At 39.3% G+C, this 27,873-nt stretch overlaps 1 protein-coding gene across 3 annotated transcripts; it reads right to left on the bottom strand.

Moving 5' to 3' along the window:
- Nucleotides 1–7,250: 7,250 nt before the first annotated feature.
- On the bottom strand, nucleotides 7,251–25,179 carry pls3 (plastin 3 (T isoform)). 3 transcript variants are annotated; one of them, XM_061897773.1, is made up of 16 exons: nucleotides 24,840–25,179; nucleotides 21,206–21,311; nucleotides 20,972–21,123; nucleotides 19,606–19,735; nucleotides 16,594–16,726; nucleotides 15,731–15,812; nucleotides 15,494–15,659; nucleotides 15,248–15,390; nucleotides 13,948–14,043; nucleotides 13,672–13,867; nucleotides 13,418–13,496; nucleotides 9,663–9,780; nucleotides 9,452–9,582; nucleotides 9,100–9,223; nucleotides 8,889–9,013; nucleotides 7,251–8,232 (listed from the first exon to the last, which is right to left on the bottom strand). In XM_061897773.1, the coding sequence occupies exons 1-16, from the start codon at nucleotides 25,029–25,031 to the stop codon at nucleotides 8,100–8,102; spliced, it is 2,106 nt and encodes a 701-aa protein (XP_061753757.1). In that variant the 5' UTR covers nucleotides 25,032–25,179; the 3' UTR covers nucleotides 7,251–8,099. The 3 variants fall into 3 exon arrangements, with proteins under 3 accessions (XP_061753757.1, XP_061753758.1, XP_061753759.1); XM_061897774.1 differs by lacking the exon at nucleotides 24,840–25,179 and adding an exon at nucleotides 23,846–23,963; XM_061897775.1 differs by lacking the exon at nucleotides 24,840–25,179 and adding an exon at nucleotides 21,448–21,466.
- Nucleotides 25,180–27,873: the final 2,694 nt, after the last annotated feature.

The raw sequence follows: 27,873 nt of genomic DNA, 5'->3' as shown, positions 1-27,873 counted from the left end.
TCTTCTCCTCAGTGACAGGTGCATTGATTGCAGACGATTGAATGCAGCCGCTTGCCGCAGCCGGAGTGACGTGCGCCCAGCGCAGCGCGCGAATAAATCTGCACTGGTATGCCCCCGGGCCGTGACACAACCGATTCAGAAAATGGGTGGTTTAGGTTAGTTTCTGTTTTGTTTTTGAACACACTTAAAAAAGTATTATTGAAGTACAGCAGGCCCACTGCAGGCTAAATTATGACCCTAAACAGAATTTTATTTGAGCCCCATACCCCATCACCTTCACATTACCAAATTTTTTCACACTTTTGTACATGGGAGACTATTTTTATACTTTATCGAATCAAACTTACATCCATCCATCCTTCCATTTTCTACCGCTTATTCCTTTTGGTGTCGTGGGGGGCGCTGGTGCCTATCTCAGCTACAATCGGGCGGAAGGCGGGGTACACCCTGGACAAGTCGTCACCTCATCGCAGGGCCAACACAGATAGACAAACAACATTCACACTCACATTCACACACTAGGGCCAATTTAGTGTTGCCAATCAACCTATCCCCAGGTGCATGTCTTTGGAAGTGGGAGGAAGTCGGAGTACCCAGAGGGAACCCACGCATTCACGGGGAGGACATGCAAACTCCACACAGAAAGATCCCGAGCCCGGGATTGAACCCCAGACTACTCAAGACCTTCGTATTGTGAGGCAGACGCACTAAATCCTCTGCCACCGTGAAGCCCCCTCAAACTTACATTTTCAGGGGAAATAATTTGTTTATTTCAACATCATTCAAACAGAGCTGAGATAGGCTCCAGCACCCCCCGCGACCCCGAAAGGGACAACCGGTAGAAAATGGATGGATGGATGGCTCAAACAGAGATTTATAAACCTTACTACATCAGCTCGGACTAAGACTTAAACCAAGTAAATTCTGTCTTACAAGCACAATAAGATCCACACAGACATCTGCCATTATCTGATTGTCAATGACAGAGCAGGAAGTGGCTGGGTATACGTTTGCGGTAACATTTCATAGGAGGCGCCCTGTCATTCATCAATTGACATTTTACATGCACTTATTCACACAAACATGGCCCCCAACGGTTTTACGCACAGTGCGTGGCATGCATTTAGGGAGGCGCACATGTTTAGTGGGAGTAGAAAGAAGCAGGTTTAAATCATGAGCTCCCTTAGTGTGTTCAACATGTACCAGGTTACGTTGCTTTAATAGTGCAAGAGAAGGGTATAAAGTGTAACAGCCAAATTCATAGTTTGCAGAATAAAATACGCTGGGTGTGCAAAATTATTAAGCGAGAATAAACCTTTTTATTGAACCACTACAGTGCTCTCAGTCAATCCAAAATATTAATGGACCTAAACCTGAATGTTTAGGAAAGTAAAAATTAGGTTTTGTCTTATTTTTATCAGGCAACTATTAGTTTGAAGAATTATCATGCAATGAAATGAAACAATTTGGATTCCGGCCCAAACATTCTACTGAAATGGCGGTGGGCCAGTTCACCGAAATGATCAAATGTAGTTTGGACAAGGGTAAATATGTTGGAGCAGTATTTTTACATTAAAAAAAAAACTTTCGACACTGTAAATCACAGAGTTGTGATGACAAAAATAAAAAAATTTAATGTATCAAAGCAAACTATAAATTGTTTCAAATCTTTTCTTGAATTGCGACAACAGTGTGCTCAAATAAATGGTGTAATAAATTCGGATTTTGGTGTGCCACAAGGATCTATTTTGGGCCAGCTGCTTTTCACTATATATATATATATATATATATATATATATATATATATATATATATATATATATATATATAAACTACCTCCCCAATAATTGCAAAAATACAATTTGCCAAATGTATGCAGATGATACAATCATTTATGTGGCAGCCAACAACCCCGCAACAGGCTTCAGAGGTATTAAACAGACAGTTAGCTGAAGTAGCAACATGGCTTCAAAATAACTGTTTAACCCTGAACTATAACAACACAGTCTCAATGTGTTTCTCTTTAAAGAAACAATCATTAAATGAAATTCAGGTCAACATTAATCAAAATAAAATAGAGCAGGTAGAGGAATTTAAATATCTCAGTGTTATTTTGGACCCGAAACTAAAATGTGTTGGCCATATTATAAAAAATGACTAAGACCATAAAAAGAAATATAAACTGTTTCGGGCTTATTAGACCTTGTTTATCTGTTCAAGCTGCACAAGTTTACATGCATGCAATGATTTGATCCCATATGTCTTATTTTGCCATGGTCTGGGGACCGGCCACGAAATGTGTAGTGAAGCCCCTATTTTCATTATATAACGATATTTGACCAAAAATCTATGAAAAATCAATCACTGCCATATTACGCAAAAATATAACATGAGTTTTGATATTTTTATAAATTTCTCATTTGTAAAAGCTATTTCTAAATGTCCTAATTGACTAGCCCCTGATGAAATACAAAGATACAGTGGAGAAGGTGTGCAGAATCCAGCTTCAGTCAGTGGGAGCTGTAGAGTTCCACATCTGTATAACTCTTTGCCACAGGAGTTAAAGTCAGAGTCTGACATTTAACTTTTCTCCACAAAACTGAAAAAGTGGCTTAAGGAAAATCAGAAGTGTGAGCACTAGAACTGGATGTAGTACGGACAAATGGGGCCAATTATGTTTTATGCATTTTTATTTTGTACTTGTCTTAATCCTTTTGTGTCTGTTTTTCACTTTGCTCAAATTTTCTTTAAAAACCTAACCAGGGACGAGGTTTGCAAATTAGCCTGTGGCTAGAACTCTTATGTACTTGATATCAGTTAGCCTACTCAGTGGCCTAGTGGTTAGAGTGTCCGCCCTGAGATCGGTAGGTTGTGAGTTCAAACCCCGGCCGAGTCAAACCAAAGACTATAAAAATGGGACCCATTGCCTCCCTGCTTGGCACTCAGCCTCAAGGGTTGGAATTGGGGGTTAAATCACCACAAATGATTCCCGGGCGCGGCACCGCTGCTGCCCACTGCTCTCCTCACTTCCCAGGGGGTGATCAAGGGGATGGGTCAGAGGACAAATTTCCCCACACCTAGTGTGTGTGTGACAATCATTGGTACTTTAGCTATGGGTAACAATGTTTAATTGTACTGTCTGTCAAATAAAATAAAATAAAAAACATTTTCCGATGTTACTTGTTTACTTTCTACTCAGCCCATTAAGCAGAGACACGCGTCATTTTGCGGCCCCCACCTTAATATGAAGGTCTAATGTTAGTGCGGCCCGCGAGTTTTATATGAATGGCGCTTGACAGCGTTGTGTTATTTGGCTCCAAAATGGCTCTTTCATCGTTCTGGCTTGCCTAACCCTCCGTTAGTGGAAAAGCGGCAAATGAGTGGAGGCGACAGAGATGTTGCCATGGAGACGAGGGTTTTCTTACGTGCCCGGCTGCATTCACACCGCGACACCTGTGCGTCAGTAATAACAGTCTGGAATATGGCAGCACTGAAGTACAATGGGTTTTTGGTAGCTTCACGATTGATTCTACCTAATCTTTGGTAGTTCATTTGCGTCTTTTTTTTCTCAGTACCTTTCCCTGTTTGCTATTTGCAACAAAATGCTTGATGGTTCTGTGGTTACGCCCCAACATCTAAGCAATTTCAAGAGTGCTATGTCCCTCTGAAAAACTTTCTACAATTTATTACTTTTCAGAGTCTGTTGAATCTCTTTTTTGTCCTTTTTTGCTTGAGGAACAGAAGCTGCCTATAGTAATTATGCACATTTTGATATAGAGTGTTGAGCTCCTTAGTCCACTCCCTCACTCATCATGCAAATACACATTACCTGGTATATGCAATAAGCACTCAAGTATATACAGCTTGAAGTTGGAAAACATCCATACATACTGTATGAGTTGGCCAAAAATACCCACTTGCCAAATGTGTGCACAGTGTACATAAAAGAACAAAGAGGGAAAAATAAATAAATAAAATAGTAAACTACATGGATGAGTAGATATTATCTCAGTCTTGGGAGAGCTGGAGCCTCTGCAGGAAACAGGGTACAAAGCCAATCACAAGACACATATGGACAAACAACAATCGAGATTACAATCTCCAATTAATCTAACATGCATGTTCTTGGAATGTGAAAGGCAGTTGGGAGTAGTTGGAGAAAAATCTACTGGAAGGACATGCAAACTTCTCGCAGACACGCTCATAAGGATATTCAAAACCTTACTCTTATGACTGAGGTCAATGTGGCGCCAATATCAACTTTAAAAACATTAATATTGGCGTGTATTCTTTTTAAAAAAAACTTCTATTATACACCTGAACTTTTTCACTGCATTAAAAAATAACTCCTCCACATTGCACCTAAAATAACGATAAGACTAGACTTAGAAATCTGTGAGTAGTTAAAAAAATAATAAACATAAAAAGACATGTAAAAGTGTTTAAAGCGTGTAATGATTGACATCTTCTGCACACATTGAGTAACATTACCACTCATTTTCTGTAGTGGGTTTAATGATTAACACGAATCCTGCATCAAAGCTGTACTTACATATCTATTTTTGGAAGTTTTCTTTAAACAACCGCTTATCGTGTTTTAGGTCTCGGTTGAGCAGCCTTTATCGCCACAAGTGCAGTATTTACGGTAGTTTAGGGTACTAAAGCATACAGGTGAATACATGATATAGTCTATATAACAATACTTTATTATAAAGAGAGTGGGAACTTAGTGTGATAAACCAAGTAAATCTAATAAAACATAGGCTAATCTGCTGTAATGTTATTACAGTTATATTGTTGGTCTGTGTCTGAGAGTGACAAATGCACACAGGCAATAGTAAATAATAATTGGATTAGATTTATATAGAGCTTTTCTATTGACTAGATACTCAAACCACTCACAGATAAGTGAGAACCCATTATCCATTCAATGACAGGAAAGTGTCAAAACATCAAAGCCTCCAGGATGATTTAAAAGCAGGCTAACGTCTGAAAAAGGAGCTGTAATCTGGAGGTTCCTTACTGTGGTTCTGGAGGATAACTCATCTAAAATTACTTTAATGTCCTCGATTATGCAAAATTGACATTTCTTTAAGTTCCCGCCATCGAAGTCAAGTGGTGCTCAATGTGCCTGTTTCAAGTTTTGGGATAAGCGCTGTCTCTTGGCTTATTGTTGCACTCTGGTTGCAAGCAAAACATTGGAGTTACAAGCATGGACACACCATGCAGTTGTTTAGGGCCGCTGGATCAAAAAGTCTGTCCACGTTTATGTCAATTTAGTTGTGCGCGGTTTATATTTTTCCTAGCTTGTGACATTTGGAGCCTTGAAGTGTTCAATTTAATTAACAACTTATACAACCCTATCCTTAGTAATATAAAAGATGGAAATGAGGCCATGAACCAAATGTTTTGGGCCATAAAAAGCCTAAACCTGGCACTGTCCCTCATGGACATTATACCACCTCTAACCTGCTAGATTTGAAAAAGTATATTTTTTTTAAGTAGGCTTCTCTACAGATCTTAAAATAAAGCTTGTAGCTCTGCTAACTATCTGTGTCAATCAGATAGCTATAGATTGAGGGGTTTATTTTTGTTCAGGCAAATAGGCTAACCTCGCAAGATGTTGCTGTAGCTCACAAAGCCACAGTAGGCTGGTCTTGCTAAGATTTGTGTCCTTTGGCTTAAATAAAGCACTTTTGATCATAAAAATGGCCCTAAATGAATTATAATACAATAGTATGGCGATCAAACCAGAGCATGCTGTTAAGTTTCGTGGGCACAGTTTGGTCCAGCATCAGGCAGCATTAGTATGTGTGATAAGGTTAAAAACTGTTTAGAAGTTCGAAGACGTTTTTTTTAATGCTCCAGCTAGGAAAATGTTGATTTGTAATTCATATTTAACAGTGATAAACGAAGAATTACTTAAAATGGCATTTAAAAAATTTTTTTTTACAAAGCTTCCATCCAAACAATGAAAGCCACAGGCGCTATATGTCATCACAGCCTCTATCTTAGTCTATAACAAACCGGCATGTGTAAAATTTCCAAAAACCTTTCCGTGTAATCCATCAGGGAGGACAGCCCAGAGGACTTCCTGCTTGGGCTGAGACTCGGGCCACTGAACAGTGCACATTTCAATTGCGACCCCATGCAGAACAAGACTGCAAAACCAAATCCTCTTTTATTACCAAGAGAGGAGGTCCGTTATGCCAGAAAAGTTTGTTCTGCATTTTGTGCTAATGTAGAAAAAAAGAAGCATTTTTAGCGATATAAAGAGAATTTTATGAACCATGAGCTTACAAGAGTAGTAACAATAAAACAATTGTAAAAGGGAAGTCAGTGGCAGTAAAATAAAGTGGAAGTTGGGCTGAGGTGTTATTATGAATGTCACAGAGCCAAACATGTTATAAAAGAAGACTTCTGTAGCAGGATACAGCGCAGGTTTCTGTACATATTTATGACTAATGGGATTTTCAAATAAGAAAAATGTAGGGTAAAAATACAGTACTCAGTATATTGGATTTATAGTGTGATACTGCAATACTATATGTCTGTCCTAACATGTTGCTATTTAACATTGTAATTGATAGTTATCGCTGTCGGCCCATGGGAAAATGAGACACCTATGAAGAATTGGTGGGAAATATGACTTGAAATGTCCATTTATGTTGCCAGTGCAGTAAACAAGAAATGCCTTAAATCTTCTGCTGATGTGCAATGGTTAACCAACTTTTTGGGATTACATGGGTTTGTTTCATTTTGGAGTTGCATAGATCAAACAGAAAAAAGACCTTTCTGCAACTGTCTTAGTGGAACATTTCCTTGTATCAGCTTTTGCACGCCCCCGTTCTCATAAGATTAGGTTTTCAACTTAAGTTTCCTTGGATTTTAGCAACTTATTTTCTGTAGCAAAATATGCCATCATTGAAAGTTGCGCTAATAGCCCTTTGATTAAGTAAGGTAAGAAACACTGTTCAATTCAACAAAGAACTCATAGCCAAATGATTGGTAACCAAGTCTTCAATAACATTAAAAGTAATGTTAAATGTTCATCATCCATTTGTATGATTTATTTAGCCCACACCTCAGGGTGGTAACTACAGAAGTAGTGTAAGTCTAAAGTGTAGATAATTGTAGTGTAGATAAGCAGTGAGGAAAAACAGTTTAAACATGCAACCACACAGAAAATGTGACTAATCAAAACAAAAGCATTACGAATCCCAGCGTTGATAATAGAATAATCACTCAAATCACTCAAGTCATGTTTATTGTTTCATGTCAAGCACTTTGGAGTAGAGAAGGCCACAAGCCAAATACAATTTGGTTGTCGCCATAGTAATAATAATATTAATAGCAATTTGTATGTGATAAGGTAAGGTAAAAGCTCAAAAAGTTCCAGTACTACAAGTCTTTAAGATAAGAAGGCACAGCAGAGAGTCCAGTCAGCCTGCTCCTTATTTGAAATAAACAAAATAGAACATTAAGAACAGAAGCCCAGCTCTGACCAGAATTATTACCTCACTAATGGTCCCACAAAACACAAAAAGTACAAAAATACAAGACAGCATATACAGAGAGGTCATCACTATAGTTTGACCTAAATGGCTTCTGTTACTACTGATATGTAGATGACACAAGCATGAACCTTTGGGTCTTCTTGCTGATGCGTGCACCCTCAAAACCGCCTGTCACTGACAAAACAAATCTGAATGTATTGAAGATTTTAAGGCTATGTTATCACTCATAGTGGTGGCAGTAAAATACATGTAAACCTGTCAGCTGGACTATGCATAGATGCTTTAAGAAAATCCTTGTAATAAATGTATCAAAAGAACTGTAGGATTGAAAGATCTCCGCGGCTACTCAAGGTCCACCTGAAATTCATGAATGTGTCATTTTAAAAAGGGAAACAGCACATTTTTCTTCAAAAAGCACCTCTGCAGAGATGCATACAATTTTTCATTCATTTTGATTTCCTTCAAAAAAGAAAAAAAATATTTCTTGAGGCAGAGGAAGGGGGAGGAGGACGAGGGAGATGTTTCAAAAAGCTGATGGCTTGAGGGGGAATAAAGTGTCACAATTACCACAGCCAGTCTTCTTTAGACTCTGTTCATCCCTCGGCCCATCAGGCATGCAAAAACTGTCATCACCATTTTGGGATTGACTTCCACAAGGTCCTCTGGCAGGGCGTAGACACGCGCGCCAATTTTCCTCGCCATGGAGATTGCGTATCTGAGGAAGGCCAGTGAGAAATTTATAACTATGACAAAAGTGGCAATTGTTCCAAGACTGCAAGGGCTTCCCCTAAAATGTCCAATAAATAAATGTTTCAATATGTACTTTTGTGTTTACATTCCAATGACTGAATATGCACTCGCATTCAACTTTTGTTCAGGATGAGCTACTTTTGCAACTTTCTTCTCATACATTGTGGTAGAGTCACAGTGCATTGAACAGAGTTGAAGCTGAGCCTTCAATGACTTCAATAAGAGAGCATAGTGTGGGTTGTTACACTGCAACCAAACTAGACAGTCTAAAATAAATGCTCAGCTTTGTCCCGCCCATCGGACACTGAGCGTCTCTGGAAGTGTATGGAATGTGGGCTGAGCTTCTGCTTGATGTTTGTATGATCTGTCTAAGGCTGAATCCCAAAAAGCAGCTATCTTGAAATACAAACCGCTGCCGGAGCATTTTTCAAGTTTCATTTCTTTGTTTCGTGTTGATAGGTAGAATTTTATAATCCCTTATGTGAAATTTACCATTTAAAATCTAACATATGGTTATTGGACACTGCACCAAAAGTATTTGAAAAGGAGCTTCACCTACTTGAAAGACCAGCAGCCTCAAATGTTTCAGACAAATACTTAGATGAAAAAAAATCTACTCACTTGGCATTCTCAAGCTTGTCCTCTTCAGAGAGTTGGCCCGTTTTAATTAGCTCGTTGTGGATGCTGCCTGGCTGGATGGCGTCGATCAGCTCGAGAACAGCCAAACTGCTGCTGATCTCTTTGTCCTGATGGCCACACAGATGAGCATACTGTGGTGATTATTTTTTTGGGGGGGTAAGATCCCTATCTAAAATTGAACACAAAGGGTTACCTTAAAACTTGAAATCTTGGTCCTCTTTCCAGCGTCTGCTAATGTTTTGTTGACCCACTTGACAATGATGTCATCATTGACCTTCTGACCTTCACCCAGCCCCTCCAGTACATTCAATGTGTACCTGCAACACAAGGGGCAGATTGCTTATGATTCAACACACAGAACAACGTATACTAAAATGACATTATCTTTGAATTTCAACACAAGGCATAGAGCAGCAGTAACAATGTCAACAATTATCCTTTGTGACACGAGCAGCAGCTGAGCTCATGAGAACGTGCTCCCAGTTTGAAGACACTGTGTCAACCTTTCCGTACTTGTCGAGCAAAAATGTGCAACCATTTTTCACCTTCTCATTAGCTGCCACACCAGCGCCAGGGTCAGCGTATTATTGCCGTCGTTCAAGTCCTGCCCACCAATGCCGACGAGGGAGAACTTGGCTTCTTTGCCCAGTTCTACAGCGTAGTTACAGTTCTCCAGCTGGAAGGGAGAGACATTAAGGTCAGATAAACTACATTTGCGAGTCTTGTATGAGGAAGGAAAAAGGAACCAAGCCTTGCCTTCTTCATGTTGGTGCCCAGTTTAGGGTAGGGCGGCCTATTGACTTTGTTATTCCAGTCAACATGCACCCTAATCTTCTCATAGAGCTGAAGAATGACCAACGCATCCTGTAGGTCTCTGAAAGATCACATTTTGCGTGATAATGACACTCATTAATAGAGAAGATGACTGAAACTTAGTTGCATATTGGCAACAATGCTGTTGGGGAAAAAACGTATTGGTGCCTCATTTTGCTGCTAAATGATGGCAGACTTGGCTAATTAGGTGATGTTATGCACATAGAAGCCTGTGTTGGGACACCATTATTTAAAATGCACTGTTGACCTCAATATGGCAAAAGCGGTGATAAGATCCAACACGGTGCACACATTTTGCTGGAGCGCTCGTCAGCAACACTTCCCCATTATGCACCAACCACAGTCATGGCGAACAAGGTGCATTTACGAATCGCGAAAAATCTGAAAACAGAATTCTTTTGCCACCTTTGGCTTCAGATATTGCGACTTAACTATTGCGTTTTTTCTAAACAGATTTATAACAATATCGTATGACTGTTCTTTGTCATTTCATGGTTGACTGCGTCCTATTACCGTATTTTCCAGACTATAAGGGGCACTTAAAATCTTTTCATATTCTCACAAAATGACAGTGTGCCTTATAGGGATCAATGTGGCTCGAATGGTAAAGCTGTCGTGCCAGCAACTTGAGGGTTGCAGGTTTGATCCCAGCTTCCGCCATCCTAATCACAGCTGTTGTGTCTTGGGCAGGTGTATGAATGTGCAGGACTCCCTTGAAAAAGAGGTTCTTAATCTCAATGGGACTTTCCTGGGTAAATAACGGTTAAAATAAACAAAAAACAGTGCGCCTAATGTAAGGATTAATTCTGGTTGTTTTTACCAATCTTGAAGCCATTGTATTTGGTACATTGTACAATAAAGTGTGCCCAGTAGAGGGCAGTCAGATTAATAGATGCTTGGACTGCGAGATGACGCTGGCAAAGCAAGCCTAAAACTTTGATGTTTCATTAGGAATACAGAACATTACACATGGTTCTCAAAATTCTATCATAATGTTTTACTATGACTTTGGTATGCTACAAAGCCGCACCCCTTGATGAAGCGCGGAGGATTACAGCTACCGTAGTCAGGCGTACTGTGTTTCAACATACTGCACGGGTATTATTAGCATTCTGTTTCGCATTATGCAAAAACCAACTTGCCTTACCTATTATTGATACTAGCTGATCTGCACAAGTCCCGAAAATTTGCACTCGTCCGCCAATGTAGTCCACACCGACATAGTCAATATGCTCCTTCTTTTTCTCTATCCTCTTTTTGTGGGGCACTCATCCTCCACCGTTGCCATTTTTAATACAAAGTAGCGTACAGTTTTACTTCATATCTGTCAGTAGACTTGCTACGAAAGCGCTAAGGGCTACCGATATAGTGCAAAGTCGTGTACAGAGAAAGTATGGCCAATCAGGTTTCAAACAATCTCCTCAATGATTGGTCAAAAGGTACTCACATGAACACAGGGCGACATGGGTGCTACAAACTTTGGCTAATGCTATGTGTATGCAGGGCTTCCTCATCAGTTTTGCAGCATGGAGCTGCTGAACCAGCGAGAAATGTGAAAAGCTTTTATATCGCTTTCCCCGCGACCCGTAAAGAAGAAAAGTATGGCAAGAGAAGGTTCGCCATCAACATTGCATAGCCACCAAGTACAGCGTCTTGTTTGAGGTAAACACACGACACGTCTGTGTTTTGTCCAACAGAGAACAAAGAGAAGCTAATAAAAAAAAAAGAATTAAAAGAGATGGTTTGACACAGAGACTATCCTTGAATCTCAGTAAAACTAAGATAATACTATTTGGTAGAAAGTCGAACACATACAAATGGACAGAGTAGACATTGTAAGAGTAAAAGAGACCAAATTTTGGGTGTATAATAATAGATAAGAGTTGATCAATAATGTTAAAAACACAGGCAGAGCACGAACAGTGATTACAAACAATACATTGGAGGAGGCAGCCACCACAGTTGACATTGTTGCTCCAAAGCTAAGGAAGATTATGGCAAAATGAAGGTAAGAAGTAATTTTTATTTTGTTCTGTGTATTATTTTTATGTTTCTTGTGCTGTTGAGTTTGTTATAGAGCCTGTTGGTCACTAAACGCTGCATGAATGCAGCGGCAGAGTGCATGAAATACAGCCGTAAAATGATACTTTAGCGAAATAAAAGCATGTTTAATTTGAAGTTTATAAGATAGAGTATGTTTCCAACTACATATTGACGTATTAGTTTGGTATTTTTCGTCAGGAAAACTAACATCAAAATAACAGCAATTGTATGCATCCGGGCAAAAATTGTGCCTGTTTAGTTGGCCATCCTTGCTCTCTATAAACAACTTTGGTGTAGTAGGTTTACAGAATTCACCCACGGAACTTTAGTTATTCTTAGAGAGTTGCGGTTGGAAGGTTTTTCATGGAACACATTCGCGGTGTTGTTGTTGCACTAGTGAGCCACGGTTGAGGAGATACTGCTCCGTTGTTGATTCAAGCAAACTAAACAGTTAGCTCGCTCCTTTTGACACTTTGTCAACTCCCGACCTTTAACGCTAAAGGTGCACCCGATGGTCCAAAAAATACGGAAGTCTAAAATGTGCATTTTTAAGCATGTTTGGCCAAAATTAAGCATTTTTAAGCATAGAAAAAGTTAAATGGACTTAAAATAACCCATTTAAAAATTGTACTGAACAGCAGGGTGTCCCCCAGATTGCCAATGTATAGATGGCGGTAAAGGCGTTGATAATGTGACATCATTAAATATATGGCGTCATGATATTATTTCTTTAGAAAGGTTAATCAAATGTTTAATGTACATCTAAAAACAATTCGGTGTTATGTATATTTAAAAACAAAGTGTTATTAGAAGTATTCGTTTTTCTTATATTGTTCTTCTCCATTTTTCATATGTTATTGCATATTGTAAAGGTAACACAGGTTAAACTATATTCTGTCCTCGATAAATGTTGGAATTTGGTTGGCCAAATATGTCTTTTGAATTAGAGATGAAAAAAATAACTTGCGGTGGTCTATTGATATTCTCCACAATGAAGTCACTATAAAACTTAGCACACTATGGAAAGTACATTACATATACACATGAAGGCACATACATGTAGGGATCACGCTACAATAATAATATAATTTGGAATAAACTGAAAAAAGCAATACAATTATGCAGGATGAAGGTTGGCTCTAATGCCGCTAGCGCAATGCTAATGTTTAACAACCAAGTTTCCATCCATCCATTTCTACTGCTTGACCCGTTCGGGGTCGCGAGAGCCTAGCTCAGCTGCATTCAGGCAGAAGGCGGCATACACCCTGGACAAGTCGCCATCTCATCGCAGAAAACTAAGTCTGGCAAATCAAAATTTGTTGTGTTTATTTTTGTTTAGTTTTTATACTTAAAAATAAAAGTTGATTCATTTTATTCAATAGTTAAATCTTTAAATTACTTTTCTATTCGAAATTGCATGTCACAAAATTCAGTAAAAAAAGCATTGTTTTTCAACAAAATGCACAAGTACCGGTTTTGGAAGAGTTTACATGCAAGAACAGTTTCAAAAGTACAGATTTGGCACTGGAATATTTTAAAATGCAAACAGTCCCTCTCTACTAATAAAACAATCTTGGAAAATTAGATCTCATGCAGTTAAATACAAAGTCGACACAACGATACATTGTACTTACAAAAACAGATGATTGACATTTGGGTTGACGCCCAGGGAGTTCATCCAGTTTCTGAATGTTCGCTCCTCTCTGGTTTCATCTATACAGCAAGGGGAATGTGATTTTGTGGCTTTTTAGGTGCTCAGGAGTAATAAAGAACATTTAACCAAGCTAATCACTTTATGCACTTGTTAAGCTGTGCTCCTACACATCAAACTAATAAGGGTTAATAATCCTTTATATTTTAATTTAGTTATAGGTCTATGCAAACTCACTTTCTAGCATGTTCCAGTCAATGTCCGTGTTTTCGGGCTTGGTCAGAGCAGGATACTTATTGAAAAGATTGGCCACAAAGGCCAGATTGAGTTTGGGATTCCCACTGACGACGTCGCTTGGGGTGACAAACTGTCGGCAGCCGAGCTTGTCGGCCTGCTGCAGCATAGCTTCTGCCCTCCTCAAATCGTCTCTCTCCTGGAGAGCACACAGACAGACAAGTCCTCATTAGAGACACGGAGGTTGTTAACAATTAGTATGCAACATACTGCACGTACATTGTAACCTGACATGTTGACGTCTATGTAGGGCTGGTTTTCCTCAGTGCCTTTTGGTGCGATCTGGTTTAGGAGGTGGAAGTAGGCTTTGGAGTCCTGGAGAATGCCACAAAAAACGTATTTTCAGTAAACACTGAGCCTCACTAAAGACACATACTCTAAATTTGATTTGCCCACAAAAATGTTCTTATTATCACACAATTACAAGTACCGTAAATTGTACATTTGGCACACCACTTTATCGCTGAATCTTCAAACATGGTTTGTTATATATATATATATACACACACACACAAGGAAAAAATAATATATTAGAACATTTGACATACTCTTTCATGTGTTTTCTATTTTTGTGAGTAAAGGAAAAAACCTCTTTAAACAATCTTTTTAATTTACACAGTACAGTGAACGTCAACTATAAACTCCATAATCACCCTTCCTGACTCAGTCCTGGTTACATATTCATTTGGCCTGCTGCCAACTAATTCAGTCCTATTCTGGGAGCAAAGCAGGCGGATATTGCATGTCTTTGTCTGCAAACATGGTTTGTGCAGACAGAAAGATGTCTGCTAGTGAGTTCAGGCCTACCTATCCTGGAGCACCAACACCACGGCTACCATCAAGAAGGCACACCAGAGACTGCACTTCCTGAGAATACTCAGGAACAACCACCTCTCACAGGAACTGCTGGTGTCCTTCTACCGGTGCTCCATTGAGAGCATCCTGACCTACTGCATCTGCGTGTGGTTCAGCAGCTGCACGGCCGCAGAGAGAACGGCGCTCCAGAGAGTCATAAAGACCGCCCAGAAGTTAATCGGATGCCCCCTCCCCCCCCTGGCTGACCTGTACAGCTCCCGCTGTCTTAGGAAAGCACAGAGCATCCTGAAAGACCCATTCCACCCCGGGCACAGCCACCTGGAACTGCTACCCTCAGGCAGACGCTACAGGGTGCTAAAAGCGAGCACCAATAGACTAAAAAATAGCTTTTACCCAAGAGCCATAGTAGCACTAAACAGGCACTGAGTGTCCATATGTCCATCATGTCCTCATGTGTAATGTTTAAATGTTTTTCTATTTTTTTGGACTACAATGTGAAATAATGTGTTATGTATGTATACATAGATACATCTGTCATCTCTATCTTTTTTTTTTAATTTATTTTTTATTTATTTTTTTATTTTTTTATTTTTAAATTTATACTACCATATTGTATATGCACCTTAGGAGGAGCTGCTCCAATTTCGTTGTTCTTTGAACCTGTTCATTGCAATAATGACAATAAAACTCTATTCTATTCTACCTTTATGTCAGAGCTGAAGTTGTTGATCCTTGGCTGGCCAGCATTCTCCAAGTGGAAGTTAGCCCAGCGCAGCAGCAGTTCTTCTGGGGACAACTTCATCAAGTCCTCCAAGGTTTCGCCATCTCTCAGTAGTGCCGCCAGCGCTGTTGAAAAGCATTGACAATCGGGTAAGTAGCCTCAGTCTAAGTAAATTGTGGGTCAGTTTTTCTCTGTGACCGACATGTCAGTGACAATTATGACCTTTACCTTCATTTCTGCTGAGCTCGATGTCGGCAAACAAACCAATCTTGATGATCTGCCACAGCAGACCCAGCACCAGATGGGGCTTGCCAGCTCTCAGATCTAAGGCGCCAATGTTTACAACGTGGCAGCCGATGGCTGAGGCGGAGTTCAGCGCCAAGTTGAGATTCTCCTGTAAAGTGTCAGCGAGAGGTAAGCTGACAGGAGGTAGGAATAAAGATGCCCGGCATAGATTTAACTGACCTGTGTTGTGAACGGTGTCAGCTTCCTCTTGTTTATGGTTCTCTCGTCAATAGTGTCTGGCACTGACTGGTTGATCATTTTGCTGAGGAACCATAAAAAAAAAAAAAAAACAATCAGAAATACAACATTACATCAGAGACCCAATGACTAACTAAAAATAGGGATGTAAATAATGTGGTAACTAAATTTAAGAGTGTTTTGAGATAACAGCTAACTGGTATCCTTTAAATTACAAGCACACATTTTATTTACAAGCGTCACTGCCATTAGTTGGCGTAGCGAACTTGGCGAAGAAATTTGAGCGTATCATATCACCGCTAGTCTTCAACATACTAAAGATGAGTAAGTCTAACACTAGCTAGAAAGAGATACTGTACTAAGTGCACATAATTACATTACTTCATTAAACTACCATAGAAGATAATCCTATTGTATTGTTTTTCATACAATATGTCTTATCCCCCACCAATTTTTTTATTCTATTTTTTTAAAGGCATGTTACATTTTAAAATGGTACTAATTTAGCGGCCAAACACCAATAAATGTATTTAATTAATTACGATGTAAGACATTCTTTTCAAATACAAGTGTTTTCGGACAAGCCATTCATCACAGAACCAATTAGGTAGGTTGTAAGTTAAGGTACTACGTACTACTTTTTGGTAATTAATAGTTAAATAACACCTAACTACAACATATAACAAGCGTCTATGTGACAGCACTTTGAATATTACATGATATATATATATATATATATATTGTAAGCAATGTGAAACAGCATGCTGGTGTTTGACATTTATGGAAAGGCCACATGGTGTCAGGCAGGAGAAAAGTGTAATTTCTGCTAAGGAAGTGACTCTCACCAGAGTAAGATACCGTCTGCGACTGATTTGAACAGAGAGTCTGTGGAGGGATCCATGGGTAGAACATGTTGACAGTCAGGATCATTTTCCAGCGCAGTGTTGATCCACTTTGCGAAAGCAAAACGCTCCTCCTCTGTGAGGGTTTCAGGTGTAAGTTAGAAGCATCAATATAGGCAAAACACCAATAATGTTGGTCAAAAACCTAATGCTCAGAAGATCAATAATCGCCTTATTACAAGGTATGCGCAATAGAGACGGTTTACAATAAAAATGCTATAACAATGGCCAGATATAGAGCTTTTATATATATATATATATATATATATATATATATATATATATATATATATATATTTATTTATTTTATTTATTTATTTTTTAATCAATGCATGTTGAGAACACTAGCTGTGATTTGCAAATTTGACAGCAACAAGTGAAGGATTGCATTTTCAAAGCAATGTAGCGCTCACTAAAGCTAGCTAGCGGCTAACCTCCCTCCACAGTGCGAGTCAATAATCCTTGCCTTAATGTCGGCATAAAGGCAAGGATTATTCGTTTTTTACACACATCACTGGATGATGAAGAATAGCTACATGCTACATTACACACCGTAGGATACAACAAGCCATGCTAGTCATGAAGCTAGAGCTTTGGAATGCAAACAGAGGTGGGTGACACATGGCATCAGTACATGGTTAATACGACATTGATTAGTTCGATATTTTTACTGTCACAAAATCTATTTTTTTTGTTATCGTTTTTGTTTATAAAATCCAGAATAAATCCCTGAACACAGGAGGGCTTAAGTTAAAAAGAGAAACAATTTAAATCAGAGCCTAGAATAGTTATGTTTTGTTGATTTTGTACTGTTGACTTTTTTTTTGCTCAAATCACAATAAAAGGGAATAAAAAAATAATATTTGACATTGTTACACCCACATACTGTATTTTGTTGTCTGATTATAATTGCCATCAAAAAATTACTAATTCAATTATCTTGAAAATTTTAAGTATGAAGATCAGTATGACCAATACTGCCCCTACAACTACTTGGTATTGGATTGAAACTTAATTTGTGGTATATCCCAAACCTAATGTAAAGTATCCAAACAACAAAATAATAGGTGTTTAGTACATTTTAACATAAGTGTAGATATAACCATGTTACAACAGAGAGCTAAGCAAATATTAACAGTATATTAATAGTTTTAAGAATATAATACAACTGGACATTTACACAATGTTACCGCATAAGTCATCATCTAAATTAGCAGCCTTTGCAGTGCTGTACACGTTTAGCTTTTTCCCTAGTAGCACCATTGCTACTAAATGGAAAAAAAAATAGTAGCATAGAACATTTTTTGTAGCAATATTAATAAATGTCTTAAATATTACAATCTCACTTGTAACACTCAAACAAGGTACACATGCCCTCATACATATAAACACAATGCCATCATATGGCCTACTGTAATGCTCAGTTAAACACAGAGAGCATCCCTAAGCTGTCCTAGCAAAGTCAGTAAAACGAGTGAAGTGCCGGGCGATATGAATCAAAACTCATATACCGATATAGTTTGGCCCATAATCTAACCCATAAATGGAAATATTTGTTGACATAACTAAACATCTCCACCACCATGCCTTGTTTTTAAATTTTTGGGACTGATGAGAGATCCCAAATACACTAAAAAGAAGTACCAACAAGTAAGAAAAGTAGGTTTTGTATAATAGGATCTCTACGAAAGATAATAAAAAAAGAAAAAGCCTTGAAAATAATATAAGAGAGTCAAATAATAAAAACAATTTAGCTATGTTTACTCCTTCAGCTAACAAAAACACAAAATAATTAAATGTGGAAAAAGCGCTCTGGTTACGTCAGCAGCAACATGAAAATAATGGACCTTTAACAATGGGGATTTTACAGCTAAACATTATAGGACATACACACAAATATGTTAGCCAGGAACACCAACCTGCCAACTGCTTCATGACGCCGTGACACGCTGTGTTCTGAAAATTACTTTTTAAAAAGGTCAGTAATTATAGTTACTTCTCACTTTATAAAATGTTTTTTTAATTAGTAATAAAATTACACTTTAATAAATGTAATTATTTACTAAGGAAATCAATTAATGCGTTACCTAAAAAATAAACTCCAAATGTCTGGCATGATGCAGTTGAGACAAGTTTCAGTGTGTGCTTTTTTAAAAAGGCACTGTCTGTTGCCTAGTGACATGTGACGTCAGTGAGTTTACTCAGTAGTCTGAGTTTGAGCTGTTTTCGTTAGCTTAGCAGGCTAGCATCAGCAGTTTGTCAGCTCTGACGACAGCTCTTTTGAAATTTTTCACTGACTTTTGTTACATCTGCTTAATAAATAGATTGAATGTGATTCCATGGCTGTATGTTCTTGTCAACAAACGCAGTATTATTTCAATGGCAAATCTTTCACTTATATTATTGATTTGTTGTTCAATATTCCCCCCAACCCTCATAATTACTATTTATTGCACAGTGCAGTTTGTGTCAAGTGGTGGAGAAAAAAGCCTTTTCTTTTACTGACCAGTTCTTTTGACTAAGATGTAGTTTAATTTCTGTCGGATCGAGTGTATGACCCAGGAGGAGCCGCCCCGCACCCCTCTCTGCAATTTGACTCCAGTTTCATCAAATTTAGATGGATTTATTTTTTGCGCAAAATGCAAATAAGGGGTGGAAATCCCTTTTCGCACATGTGCAACAGTTGTTGTTTTTTTAATTTGGTCTATTTTTAGTCGCATTTATGAGTAAATTTGTCACACCAGCACTGCTTTGTAACCTGTTTTGAAATGGTTGTATTTTCATTTACATAATTTTGTCACACCGTCCAGCAGTGCTTTTTTAACCCGTTTGGAAATGGTTCTATTATCATTTACATACCAAATAATAGGTTGTGTTACATAACTTCAGCGAAGAGGGCTGCAACATATATCACAATATTGATTTTAAGACATAATGCCCATCCCTACTTCTTACCAGAGAAGGAGTGTTGAGTTCCTTCACTTGACAACTCTGATGTTCCTCCAATGGCAGTGATGCCTTGTTTTCGGTTGATGACCTTCCGGAAGGTTTTTGCAATTTCACTGCCCCTGAGCTCTTGGACAATCTGTACCAAAAAGGGATAAAAATAAATTTTATTGAATATAGAAGAAAACAATTTGAAAATAACTGCATAAGACAATTATCCATTGATTGATTAAATACCCTGCTGTACCAGAAGAATTGTTTTAAATAGCTTTATATGACATTTTTTTTTGCAACTAACAATATTTTATTTGTTTTTAATTTCTCAGTCTTATCAAGCCAGAACAATCCAAGTCAGTATGCAGACACTCCAGCATGGCTGGAATGTCTCAGCACTGGCAGGAAGCCATTATCATGCCCAAAGAAAATGAGGCACCACACAAGCCTCTGAGTTTCTAAAAGGCACCCGGGTGTTCATGTGGTGTTTTTAAACCAAACTGTGACTTCATGACACATCTCACTGAAGAATTAGTGTCAGCACAAAAATTAATCAAGCAGAACCACACTCTTTAAATAGGTACTATAAAAAGACCCACACGCAGCGCTGACTAACTTGTCCAAACACTCATTGGGTCAACAATCTCATTCAAATCATTCAGCTCATGTGACTTCATAATATATGAACCACTAAAGCAGCATGTGTGATACATCGCATTAGAAAACGCTTATTCTACAAGTCGTATATGTGACACATGCATAAATTTAGCAGCCAACTTGCATGTTTTGTGCTGCCTAGGCAAAAGGTATAAACGCAACAGTTACATCTTGACCTCGTCCCTAAAGTCGTAGCCATCTAGGTGGGTAATCACTACATAAGTGGCAGCGCACTCCTCTCAAACACAATGGCCCCAACATGTTCAGCAGTGAGTTGGGAGTTGCCGGATGCTGCCCCTCCTTCCAGCACATGCACAGAAAGTACTGGGTTTGTATTGTTGGAAAAGCCTATTAATCACATGCACATTTAACTTGTTTTCTCCACTATTTTCTCAAGGATGGATATCTTTGTTCAATGTCGACATCCATCTGCTGATAAGCTCTAAAAGGGCACATATATCATAGCCATTAAAACACAAGTCATGTCTCAATGGAACCTCTGAAATTGAGGCTATAAGAGTTCTACTGCGCCACTGAAATCAAATACGAGCTGAAAAAAAAACACCACTTTGCTGACCTCACTTCCTCATTCCCGGAATGTGTGGAGGCTTTTCACAGTGCCACTCAAGAGGGTGAGGTGTTTTTAGGCATTGAGGTCAGGGGGCAACAAAGAGTACTTGTCTAGCTAGATGGTACAAGGCGCTCAGAGCGCCACTTGACTTACCGACAAAAACTCAATGAAGCTGATCTTGGAATCCCTGTTACGATCAAGTTTGTGGATTATCTCTCGGACCATGTAACCAGGCAGTGGGTGGCCGGCATCTTTGAGGACTTCATTGAGCTCATAATCACTGATGAAGCCGTCGTGGTCCAGATCTAAAGAGGACACAAAAAGCAGTGTTTAATACAAGACATGAAGCAACCAGGACTATTGTGGTTTTGGATTTAATTTACTCACCAGTCTTTTCAAATATCTCTCGCATTTCCTCCTGCTCCTCTTTTGATATTTTTCCAGACATGTTTCGGTGATTGACCTGAGGATGGTCAGTCAGAGAAAGTTGGGACTGCAGACAGAAAATAATGAAGTCATTATCACACAACTAAGAAAGCACAAAAACACATTTTCTGATTATCAACAACCCCTGATGAGAGGTGATCTGTTCTGTCACATTGAAACACAAAACACTTGTGAAAACTCACTCGATTATTTTTTTAAGCACTTTTTCTTCCGTTTGTCCCAATTCACACACAAACTTGAAAAAGAATAAGGGGGCGAGAGGTGAGGACATTTACTCCTAAAGAGCTTGAAATTGACACAGTGGATAGACAGACTCTCAATAGGAACAACACAACTCAGCAGAGCAAACTTTCTCAAACATTTTTTGCTTGCACAAACAAAAAAAAATCACCATCTGAAAAAAAAAAAAGGAATTCCTTGGAGTAGCTCTTTCCTGACTGTAAGGGGCCAAGGAATATATTGGGCCTTGGACCGATCGGGCTTTACTTAAAGGCAAGGAGGGTGTGCTGCCTCACTTTTCAAGGCCAAACTGGTGTGGTGGCATTCCTCTAGAAACACAAGTGTTCACAAAAACAAAGATGAAGCTAAAACTGCAGTGAGAGTCTCAGATTTTCCAGACAAAAAAAAGGTTCCCGTTTTCTGATTTAAAATCCAGACTGGTGAATTTTAGAGTGTCTTAGTCAGAGAGCATATAGATCAAATTCATTTGAGTGTTACTGATAGCCACAGTAGGCACATTTGCTTTGCAGGGTGTCAGCTTCTCTTTGGCCATACATTCACACAGGCAAAACAATAGACTATATAAATACACTTCCTCTTCCAGTCAAAACCATTAACAGCCTTACTGAAAGATGACTGAACAGCGATTAGCAACTCAGAGATAAGCAAAACGAGTATGATTTAATTCACTGTAAAATCAACTATGGAAGTTTAGGCAGTAAGATTTTTAATGCTACTCTCTGAATCAGAACAGAATGTTTTTCTTCTGTAAAATGTTACTAAATCTGGGCAAGAACATACTTAAAACCATTAGGAAAATAACCGAGTGACGGCTGCTATATTTAACCTCTCCAGAAGGATGTGAAAACCGGCTGCCAAAGTCAGTCCCAGCCACAATAAGGGCCAACACGCATTACCTCATTTGCCGGCCCTTGTAACACACCCTCGACATAGGCGGAGTGAAAACAGAAGAGGGTTTAAGTACATGGAGCAAAGGCACAGATGGCGGCGGACAAATGTGAGATGTGTTGCTGGTGGTAGAGAAGAAAAGAGGGATTGTAATCGCCCAAGCCAACCGTGGCCATAAATGAGAGTCGGGATCTAAAGACAGTTGCCGGTTCTGACAGCTGGACTGGTTTGGAGAGTGGAGAGAACCTTTGTGCTTGTCAGTGGTTGGTTTCATATAAGAGCCATTACCACTGAGTGTAAAAAATACACAAACTGATGATGACCTGTTATTGTGTTTGTTAGCACCCTTAACTCTACCATAACATATTTGTCTGGTACAAAAGGTACCTTGAGAATCTAATAATTGGCTTTACTTTAAAAAGGATTCTAACCGTTTATTATTTTCTGACGGTGTGGATTTGTCCGTCAATTTTTATGAAATCATCAACAAGAGGAACTAGCTTACTGGTGGTTTTCTATTGAACACATTTGTATCTAATATTGCCTTGACAATAAATCTACGACACCTAAAACTGCCTTAGATGGATGTATCATTCCATTTAAAGCCATGTTGCCAGAAGATTGCGTTTAGGAGGAGCCCGCCGACGCACCACAACGTTACGTAGGAACTGTGAGGCACACAAATAGATTTAGGCACCCGTCCCATTTGTGGTCACGTTCATACGCGCACACACACAACACGGTCTACATTGCCTGCAAATCTGAATCGAACTGAGTCATGGACTTGTGAGTGTGTGGTATGTGACACCACTTCCTTTTGGCTTTACATGGATGGATAAGATAAGCCAAACCAAACCATACTAACCGGTAAGGAAGATGCGGCGACAACTACGGCGTTTGAAAGTTCCGCAGCACTGATATTACTGAAAGCGGTCATTTCATCATTGCCATATTCAAATGAACTGGTCTCTTACCAACTAAACAATTTGCTTTACGGGGGACACTACTTAGCAGCCAAATCAAGGATGTAGTAGGTGTAGAAGCAAAGAGGTGTCTTCTCAAGCCATCATTGAGGAATGCCACAGGACAGGTTACTAAGTTTGCTGCTGCTGAATCAGGTGGCGGTTTTCAGCCACAGGTTAGCGGACACACCTATAAACAATTATGAAGTACTCAAGAAAACCAACATAAGGCTTCATTACACAGCATTTGTCAATGCAGTACCTTTAGCAGGGCAGAGTCATCCTTTATTAACACCCGTCCTTCCTAGCAGGGAAAGTAAATACTTTGTGTCTATTTGCTTATACCGCTTATCATTTTCAGGATCACTCCAGCTGACTTATGGCAAAAGCCAGACTACACTCTGGAATGATCAGCAGCACAATATTCCGCTATGTGAACCACTATGCTACCAATGACCAGGAAATAAGCGCACAATGGACAGTTGTTTACCTTTCCCCTCAATTATGGAGATGATTTGGTATTAAGATGCAATGTGAAAAGTACAACGGAGTAAAAACAAGGTTGTTCCTTCTCTGTGCAGAGCGACAAATAAAGGCACCTGCTTCAAGCCCCGATGGCACAGAAACTGGACCGACCTGTTTACAGCCACACGAGTAAGTGTGTGTGAGGACTGCGGGACAAGTCACGCCCTCCTCCAGACAGTCTGGTTTGTCTTTACACAGATAAGATCAAGTATTGTCTGTATTTAAAACAAAAAGAGGCACTCACGTGGTGTGCTGCAGCATGAACAAGGGAAATGTGGACACAAAAAAACAATATGCAGTCAAAGGTAAACCAACCATTTCATTCCCCTTAAATGGAAGCACTTTTTCCACTGAGCATGACTAATGGTCTGCATTCAATTGCCAAAATATGAAAAAAATGTGGCATTCTCTGACACCATTGGACTTTTAGCTCTTGAAACTGCACCTGGTGAAACACTTAACATTTCACCAAAGGATGTATGAATAATTCTGACCAATGTCCATGAGAGGATATGCTATGAAATAAAGAGAGGGAGAGGCACATGTACTCAGTGAATCATTGTCTGGAATAGTGCCAGCGTTGTAGAAGGAAAAAGACAACACAAATCTGTCATCAGAGCAGCTTAAAGTCGAGTTACAAACTTTGGAGCAGCTCATCCTGTCAAATGTTGTCCTTTGTGCATTTCATTAACTGATCACTGGCCGCTCTCAGTGAAGTGTCTATTGGTAAGGCTTCTGCTAGGACAACTTTAAGGCTGCCTGTGATGATGTACAGAATAAAAAAATGGAGCTAAAGCTAGGCGGCTAGCAGTTAACAGACAGGAAACTATCCTTGTTTACTCATGCTAATCCAGGCAGTCGGGGAGTGGAGGGGGGTCAACAAGGCGGGTACGCTAATGGTGTAAATTCGAGTTTAAACTCATCTTTGGCTGGTCAAGAAGAAGTTAATTGGTACTCACTCTAGCTGCGCCTGAAATTCCAGACAGCGTCCAGCTCTCCGTGTTGCCTCCTTCACTCCGAGTCAAAAGTAGTCTGGAGCTGGGCTGCTTGGCCCGCCCTGACGTGGCGTCGCCGCCTACCATTGGACTGTTGGACGGAGGATGCTGTGGAGAGAGGCTTTTCGGCAATGGTGTCCTTTTCTCCGCAGACATGCTTCCTCTGGTCAAACACCGCGCAATGCCGGCTCACTTTTATCACCTGCTGGCTTCAGCTGCTACGCCTGCGATGCTGAGTGTCTCCTCAAATTGTTCCTATTCTGTGGAAAAGGGCCTCGAGTGTTCTTCAGCGGGACACACAACGACTGACTTAGCTCTCTTTGAATACACTTCTGAGACCCTTTTAAACTCTTTTTATACAGTACTGTACTCTTTAAAGTCGACGACGTCACAAAACGCTTTGGCCTCTTCTGTATGTGACGTCAACATAGTCGTCTTTAAAGTTGAAACATTGCATCAGCCAATTGAAAACTTTTGTCATTTTTTCCTGTCTAGATTTGAATACGAAAAAAAAAAAAGAAATACCACCAACACATTACGATTTCCTCACTGATACAGGAGCGAGGTGTCCAAACTACTTACACTATAAGTGCATGAGGCGGCCATTTTGATATTTTTTTAGCTTTGTTAAAACTAACAAGAAGCAAAAAACAGACATTATTTATTTTCAAAGTAGGGGTGTCAAAAATAACAAGTTAACTCACGTGATGAATCACACGAGTAATATTATATATAACTCATATTAATAATAATATATTATATATATTCGGGCTCCGGTACTCTAGGCCCTCCCGGTAACATTTAGAGATGCTACCTGAGTATTTAAGTCCCATAGCTTAAAACTAATTTGTGTACTCTAGCCTTTAAATAGACCCCCTTTTAGACCAGTTGATCTGCCGTCTCTTTTCTGCTCTGCCCCACTCTCCTTTGTGGAGAGGGGTGGAGTGGGCACAGATTAGGTGACCACAGATGTTGCGCTAGCTGTTCAAGGTCAGGACCCGTGGTGGACCACTCATCTGTGCATTAGTTGGGGACGTCTATGTGATGCTGACTTGACAAGATGAACCCTGACTGGGCCCACTGTGGACTGGACTCTCACACTACTAGATCCACTCGACGTTCATTGCACTGGTCGCCCAGGGGGGTTGTCCCCACCTCTGCGGTCCCCTTCAAGGTTTCTCGTCGTTGCCCATTGGGTTGAGTTTTTCCTTGCCCTGATGTGGGATCTGAGCCAAGGATGTGGCTTGTGCAGCCCTTTAAGACACTTGTGATTTAGGGCTATTTAAACATACTTGGATTGATATATACTTTGATATATATGCATATTAATCACACAATTTATTTTCATCGTCAATACTCCTTTACTTTAACCCAGGGGTGTTAAACTTACGGCCCAAGGGCTAGATCAGGCCCTCGAACAGGTTTGATCCGGCCTGCGGGATGAGTTTGCTAAGTATAAAAATTAACCTGAAATTTTTGAATGAAAGAAACAGCTGTTCTTAATGTTTCCACTAGATGTCGCGATAGCAATTATTTGTTTTTTTGTACAAAATAAACCACGTGATGTTAGTACGTCAGTCGAGAAAAATGATCAAACTACATAAATAACATACTGTAATTTATCTGTATAGATGGAAAATTAACACCAACGAGTTGAGCGATGAACATTATCACATCATTTATTCCGGAAATATAAATAACGACAAATATAGAATACCGCAACATGTAAGTGCAAAAAAAACAACATTATAATTTGTACATTTTCAGAATGTGCTTGTTCTATTTTTAAACACAGATCTGAAGTTGTCTTTACTTTTAAGTTATCGTGCCGTGATTTGACCAATCCAGCCCACTTGGGAGTAGATTTTTCACCATGTGGCCCCCGATCTAAAATTATTTTGACACCCCTGCTTTAACCATAAGTTACCGGGAAGGCGACGTTGGTTGTTATATTGTCAGTGATCAGGTCAATGCATATGTCAGTGCAAAGATAAGTAAGGAGACTCCACTGTTCTGCTCACTGGCAAATTTGACTTCATAATACATCCAGACAGGAATTTAGCTGCAACCGTTTTCTGTTACGTTCTGGCCACATGTTAGTGACGGTCGTGTTCCCAGGATGCAAAAGACTGGAAGCGAAAGCTGCAGCGTGCACTAAGAGTCTTTAATGATGGCAATTTAAGTGCAATGTTGGGAAGTGCACAAAAACATATTCAAGCAGCATAACCAAAGTAACAATGACCATAGCGATTGATTGATTGATTGATTGATTGATTGATTGATTGATTGATTGATTGATTGAAACTTTAGTAGTAGATTGCACAGTACAGTACATAGTCCGTACAATTGACCACAAAATGGTAACACCCGAATAAGTTTTTCAACTTGTTTAAGTCGGGGTCAACGTTAATCAATTCATAGTGCGTCAGCCAATAAAGCGTAAACTGTCACGTAAGTCATACAATCGACCTGTGCTGAGTGAACGGCAAGATGGGTACAAACGGGGCGTGATTAGTGGAGACAGCAGGTTGAAGCACTAATCACTAATTGAAGGCAGGTGCATAGAACGGTGCTCAATAAACCAGAAAGTAAACATAGGAAAGAGCGCTGAAACGAAATAGCCCTTAAACATAGGAAAATGATAACAAATACCAAACAAGACATGACCTGGTGACAGGTCATGACAGTTTTCAACAATAAAACGATAACACATTTAAAAATGTTACTATAAGATTTTTTGACAATACAAATATAATTTGTGTCAAAATATTTGGCTCTTTTTTTTAAAGTAAATTTAAATTATGCAAGCGAGTTATTATTTCTTATTGATCATGATAAATCCAAATTTATCTTGATAGATTGAAAATTAACACCGGTGAGTTGACCGATGAACATTATCACATAAGTTATTCTGAAAATATAAATATCGACAAAGATAGAATACTATTTACCGCAACTGCCCAAGAATATACAACAATTCTTCTCAACAAAAGAGGAG

The sequence above is a fragment of the Nerophis ophidion genome, linkage group LG04, assembly GCF_033978795.1.
Source record: "Nerophis ophidion isolate RoL-2023_Sa linkage group LG04, RoL_Noph_v1.0, whole genome shotgun sequence".
Lineage (NCBI taxonomy): Eukaryota > Metazoa > Chordata > Actinopteri > Syngnathiformes > Syngnathidae > Nerophis > Nerophis ophidion.
This window is presented reverse-complemented; position numbering and strand designations above follow the sequence as displayed.